This window comes from Leptidea sinapis, chromosome 12, assembly GCF_905404315.1.
Source record: "Leptidea sinapis chromosome 12, ilLepSina1.1, whole genome shotgun sequence".
NCBI classification, from domain to species: domain Eukaryota; kingdom Metazoa; phylum Arthropoda; class Insecta; order Lepidoptera; family Pieridae; genus Leptidea; species Leptidea sinapis.
The window spans coordinates 9446922-9453832 of NC_066276.1; the positions used below are offsets into that span (position 1 = coordinate 9446922).

At 36.9% G+C, this 6911-nt stretch overlaps 1 protein-coding gene across 3 annotated transcripts in view; it reads right to left on the bottom strand.

The window, feature by feature from the left end:
* LOC126967161 (zinc finger SWIM domain-containing protein 8 homolog) overlaps window positions 1–3994 on the bottom strand; it is a 28919-nt gene extending 24925 nt beyond the window's left edge. For all 3 annotated transcript variants that reach the window (XM_050811619.1, XM_050811621.1, XM_050811622.1), the window contains exons 1-4: window positions 3878–3994; window positions 2884–3101; window positions 2231–2318; window positions 1248–1439 (exon numbers count right to left, since the gene is read on the bottom strand). In XM_050811619.1, the coding sequence (XP_050667576.1) occupies window positions 1248–1439; window positions 2231–2318; window positions 2884–3038 (435 nt within the window). In that variant the 5' untranslated portion in view covers window positions 3039–3101; window positions 3878–3994. The remainder of the gene's footprint in view (window positions 1–1247; window positions 1440–2230; window positions 2319–2883; window positions 3102–3877) is intronic.
* Between the last annotated feature and the right edge of the window lie 2917 nt (window positions 3995–6911).

Sequence of the window (6911 nt, forward strand, 5' to 3'; positions counted from 1 at the left end):
CAAAAATTATTTTCCAAAAAGACCGTACTTTTAGTAATACAGTCAAAATCATTAAGTAATGTTATACATGGCCCAATTCTTGTAAGAATCGCAGTTTCTTTTGAAATATGTGCAATATTCACAAAAAAAGAGTATTGGCTTGAACAAACATATAAATTTAGATATAGCCAGCTATCTAAGACTTCCAAACTCAGAGCAGTACATTGGCCATTGCTTCAAAACAGCCTAATAATATAAAAATAAAAAATAAACTCGACAGTGGCAGAAAGTTACACAGATTATTCTATGACTGACAAAAATTAGTTTCAAATTCCAAAGAAAAACTATAGAAAGAACAAAATAAACATTAAAATTTTTCAAAAGTACAGAAAATACGAGGACCTCTTAATGATAACGCCTGACATTTTATAATAAAAACATACTAAGCTTAAATAATTTAGTTCCTGAAAAACGTTCGAAGCCACAAACATCACATTTTAAGGAATTCGTGTTTAAAGTTCAATAAATATTAGTGTATTCCATTTATGTGGGTTGGGCTACTAAGTCACGATTTCATTTAAAGAGTGACAGTTGGGCCGCCATTTTTTGTCAGACCGTTAATATGAATCACGTGACCAGTTTTGTGTTCTTAACTCAATTTCGACATGATTGTGGTTTGGAATGTTTTTCTGGAATTACGTCAATTATAATAACCAAAAAAACTATGTCTTACTCTCACGGACGAGTAAAATAAGAAGGACTCCGTGTCACCTTACATAACAGTGAGGCACCAAAATAAGCCGGTAAATGTGTAAATACATAGCCCCACGCAAACACTTACACTAATACAAGCCGATCGGCCGCCATTATGAGATTTGCCATCGTCTGTGACAGATCAGTTTCCGTCGCAATAAAATATTTTAAAAATGCCGTCGTGTGTTGTGAAAAAGTGTAAAAACAATACTATAAAAGTATTTGTTGATATATGATTATATATTTAAGGGAGAAAAAAATGTGTATCTGGTATACCCCGTACCCGCCCACCCACTAACATAAAGGTGTTTCACTTGCTAATATCACGGCGCGGAGTCCTCGTTTTTTTACTAGTCCGTGCTTACTCTTTGGTCTTTTATTTAGTAGAGTCAATCTCAATTCCTAACGCATCAGAGTAGGTAAAGTAAAGTATGAAACTGTACACTATTCGGTACTAGAAGACACGTATAGTACTGGGTAAATATTAAGGTTGGTTCGTAGACCGACTTCCTTACCTTGTTCATAATCCTGGCCAACTTGACCGGGTCATCCTTGTAGAAGGCCAGCAATGTGACAGCGAGATCACCCCGCTGTCGTCTCGTTCCCTCACACAGCAGCGGGTGATCCGCCTCCGACACGTTCGCTTTGAGTCCGAGTGCCGCCACAGCAGCCTCGAAACCGAGCACCTCATCACTGGGCACGCGAGACTGAGGCGAGATAAACAAACATATAATTATATACAATATACGTGCAACCAGGTGACCGAAAACAACAATGAACGATGAGGGTTATCACTTTAAAAACATAACAAATAGTTTAGATTAGCAAGAGCGACATCTCAAGTCAATTTGCTGATATGCAAATATTGGGGTTGAGCAGGTTATCAACTGTAAAGTAGATCCTGTAGATGAAGCCACAACCTGAGAGTTGAACAAAGCATACAAGATTTTATGACGATACGTCACTCGAACGGTTAGCTCAGTTGGGAGAGCACTCGCACGGAACGCGAGAGGTCGTGGGTTCGAGTCCCGCATCGTTCATAAAATTTTGTTTTCAAATTTTATTTGTGTATTTATCCCAGAAGTGAGGGTTATCACTTTAAAAAAACATAACAAATTGTTTCTTATACCTGCGCGTTCGTAGCACAACATATAGTATTAAAAATAAGATGCGAATATACCGGTGCCCACTGATAAATGATTTATTAACCGGCGCGAGGATCAAGGCTTTAGATCGGCCAATCAGATACTAATGCGTCTATTATCTATAGGTATCTCTCTATTACTACAGGAACTATCTGCACTATAGTTTGCCATAACAAAAATTTACAACAAAGAGAATAGACAATTGCGGCGCAAACAATACCCATGTATAAACACTCTGATCGACTTTATTTGGGGACCTAAATAAAGCAAATTTAGGTCCCCAAATAAAGCAAATCCTTATGGCCTATGAGTATTTTGTATGATATAGGTAAATATCAGAAAGGAAAACTTACCATGTGTTTGTTTTCTGCAGACGAAAGTACTAGAACTTCAAATAAGAAGCTTGCCAAGGATATCGGCAACAACGCAGGCCCGCGGCTCCTGTAATATTTACCAATTTTGATTTGTGATCAATTTTATAGGACTTTTTGCTGATAAATGTTAAGTCAATTTGGAGAGATAGTAGCAATGTGTTCCGCTCTCGCACACTTTTCGCTCTAATTTGCGTGACGTATTTTACTGTATTACTTACTACTGGGGATTCACTGCGTTTTCGGTCACGAAGGGTGAATCAAAGAATTTTTATTTATTCTTCTTCATTTTTATTTTCTTTTTTTATCAGATAGTCACGATATGAGCGAGACGTTTAACTGACGGTAAGTGATACACCCTGCCATTACAATGCAGTTCCGCTCAGGATACTTGATATAAAATTGATATGATATAAAAAGTTCGTAGAAACATCGCTATTGCACTAGTCATTTCGAGGCATCAGATGTTAAGTCTCATTGGCCCGGTAATTTTCTTTCTGATTCAGAGCAGACGCCGATATGGTACCCATCTACCTGATATCCTGTGCAAAAGATCCTCCCACTGTTAATTAAAAATAAATCAAGATTTCAACAAAAAAAAAAACACGAGAGCAATCTATGGTATAATAACTAACCGTAGAGTTCCGTCTCGGATTTGCTCCGCCTTCTCCCTGGCCAGTGCCAGCTGTTCAACTCCTGTGGGCAGCTTCTTGAGCAGTGCCACGAGTTCAGACTCCTGGTTGTTGAGCTTCACCTCGAGCGCCTTGGTACTCGCGGGCGGACGGGCCATCTCCAGCGCGAACAGACCCACGCGGAATGCTAGCTCATGGTGCTCACTGAATTCTGCTAATACCTGGCATGTTGAAAACATAAATTCTGATATCGGATTATGAATAATTATGTAACTTCTCAAACATCACTTTGAGAAGTCATCTTCAATTTCATCCTTATCAATAGATGAAAATAATCAAACAAAAAAATTAAACGAAATTTTAAACAGATCCTGTTTGAAAGGAGGGTGGCGAGAATGGACCCACATAATTTAATAATTAAGAACGCATCGTACAAGTACAAGTTTATATTAATTATAAACTTAAGTGTATACGATGTTTACACAAAAATTATTGAGGCGCTAAGATAGTCAAAAGAAATAAATTATTATAATTTATTAAAAAATAAGTCGTCTTGCACTATCGGAACGTTTTGCGCAATTTGAAATTGACATTTTTTTGACATGACAGTTTTTTTATATGAATTTTCCGACACCATCAAACTGTCTATTCAAATCAGTAATTCAAAATAAGATCCAATAAGATTATTAACGTTTGTTGATACTAAAATCATTAGGTAAGTATCTTTAAAAGATTCGATACCTGCTTGAAAAAATAATGATTTGTAAATCCTCAATTATTAGCTGCTGGCCAACCTTCCACATAAATATTATATTACCTTTTAGAAGACAGTAATTTGACATAGACATACGATACAAATTATTGATTGAACAATAGATATTGATAATTTATTTTAGGTTATATTTTACTTTTGGGTATATCTGGCGATTTAAAACTCACTATTTCAAATGTATGTGTGTGTGTGTGTGCGTGTGTGTTTGTGTATGTGTATACTCACAGTACAGAGGAATGCACACTTGGCGAGCGTGGCGGAGGCGAGACAGGACAAGCGATGACTGGCGGCACACAGGCGCGGAGGCGGAGCGTGACGCCGGCGCGGCTTACGGTGTTCCGCGCTGCCGTGGTAGCCCGGACCTGGCATGTAACAACACGAATTGAGAGATTGATAAACCGCCATCTTTATTACGTCATCGTGACGCTCTGGCCCAAGATTCAAAAATCACTGATCCCCTCGATCAGTGATTTTTTACAAGTTGTTGATGACAGCTTGCTGACATGTCGCAGACTTTATTATGAAAAAGTTCCTTCCGTGCTCCTGTCACAATAGACGAATATTATTAAGTTAACGAAAGAAGCGCGACTCGAATGATTACAAAGAATTGGATTAACACCAGAAACACACAAACTTGATATGCTCACTACTTAGTTAAGTCCAGTTATGTTTAGCGATTTATAGCGGCTTCCAGAGTAAAAGATTCCAGAAAATGTACAAAACAAATAAACAACAATTCATTTGAATTTCGTACGTTGTTTGCATGCTTACTGGGCGTTCTTACCGTTTTGTGTCGTATATTAAGCATTCTCGCCATCCTTCTTCTTCTTCTTGGCGTGCCTCTCCGACTAGCGAAGGTTAGCTTTGTATATTGCACTTTTTGTACTTAGCGAGGCGAAATATTCTGCCGCACTCGCCATTCATTCCTCTCTCGGATGTTGCGGAGCCAAGACTTTTTTCTGCGATCTAGGCCTCTTTTTCCGGCAACTTTTCCCATCATGATGAATTGTAGGAATGTTCGTACCTCTTGTCCTAAGCACGTGCCCCAAATATGCGACTTTCTTCATCTTGATTGTTTGCATGAGTTTATACATATATGTTTTTAACATACGTTTCTGATTGACGCGGCGCAGAACTTCCACATTCGTGAACTTGTAAGTCGTGTGAATTTCGAAAGCTTCTATACTTTTCCCGAGGTCTTCTTTAATAGTCCATGTCTCACACTTTATAGCAGGATGGGCCAGATGCAACAGCGCAGTAAACGAGTGCACAAGGAAATCTTAAGACAGCAGTTGCTACGTAAAGTCCTTTTTTCACATATTTTATTACGCTCACTCACTCGCCATGCGGTACCATTCTATTATTTAAATCTGTTCTAAGTAGAAATATACTCTAGATGTGGTTTGACTAGAGAATTGTAAATTATGTATCTTACATTTGTTGAAAGACATTTAACACAGCCATTTAATGCACCTGTTAGAGATCGTAACGTAGAACAAACCTTCTCAATATGTGGTTTCCAGTTTAGTTAGTAATCTAGCATGAGACCATGATATTTTTCACTTGTTTTCTTGGATATCACTTGACTATTTATGCATAATGGTTCAAAATCCAGTACCTTTTTATTTATGGCCGCAAAGATAACGTAATTTGTCTTGTCAACATTAATCGTCAGAAGGTTACTTTGAAACCACATGTTAAGACGGTCGAGATCCGTTTGTGCTTTTTGGATAACTTCCTGTATAGAATCACCAAAGTAGAAAAAACATGTGTCGTCCGCATAGAGATTTAGATCTCCTTTTAGCCCTAAAGCACTAACGCTATTTATGTAAACTAAAAAGAAAAGAGGTTCTAATATCGAACCCTGAGGGACTCCATGCGTAATAGGTTGAGGTTTGCTTTCATTCTGGCCTATTCTAACTACTTGGTACCTATTAGAGAGGTATGACTTTACTAAGTTGAGTGCACTGCCACCAACACCGATTTCATATAATTTATTAATTAGCTTTTCGTGGCTGACAGTGTCAAAAGCCTTTTTTAGATCTATAAAGACTCCAAGTGCAATTTGTTTTTGGTCAATATTGATTCTATTGTTTGTAGTTTAGGTCGACTGTTGCTGACAATGTATTTGACTTAGGTGTAAACCCATACTTTTTTTCATAAAGGAAGTTTATTGACTCAAAGTAATTTTGAAGGCGATTATAAATTACCTTTTCAAAAACTTTGGAGATGACCGGTAACAGAAATTGGCCGATAGTTGTTAGGATTTAGCCTACTACCACTTTTAAAGATTGGTGTCACTTTTGCAATTTTTAAACTATTTGGAAAAGTTTCTTGATTTAAGCATTTGTTTATGCAAAGTAAAGTAAGTAAGCTCTTCTATAATGTGGGTTTTAACACAAATTAGTGATTTCGTGCTGACACTATGCAGTCCAGACCTAGTATTAGTGCTTAGGATATTAATTATCTTATTTATTTCATTCAACTGATATTAGTTCTAAGTGATGGTAGACAGTGGGAACAGAACTAGCCAATTAAGATCCTATAGTAGAGATGAATAAGTTAAAATGTTCGCAGATATCTTTTTCGTTTTCTATTTCTCCATTTTCGGTTTCTAGCTTCAGTGGTTTAGAGTTTTCTTTGGATTTATTAAGAGAGAGAGAGTTGATTAGGTTCCACATTTTAGATGGCTTTTTTATGCAGTTTATAAAATGTTTCTTGTAGTATGACCTCTTGGTTTGACTGATTTCTATACTTACTTTATTGTGATGATCTTTAAACGATTTTTCTATAATTTTGTGATTAGGTTTGTTTCTCAAGTCCACCCAAAGTATATTTCTCTCGTTAATCAGGTTTATTATTTCTTTGTTTATCCAGTCTTGCCTGGGAGGATATAAAATTTTATATTTAGTAACTTGACATTTCTTCAGGCTGGTAATGTCTATTCTAAAACATTTAGATTTTTATTTACCTGTATGATTTTATATATCTTCGTATAGTGCGTTGCAATATGTTTAGTTATTTCAGTGGGATTGGGATGATATTGGTGAATTTCTAAGTACATCTGCTTATGGTCTGACATCGCAGGTTCTATTATACTTAGATTATACTTGATATCCTTTACATTGGTACACACATGGTCCAGTATAGTTTTAGATGTCCCAGTTTAAATAAAATTTGAAAACAAAATTTTATGACGATACGTCACTCGAACGGTTATCTCAGTTAAAAAAGCAATCGCACGGAACGCGAGAGGTCG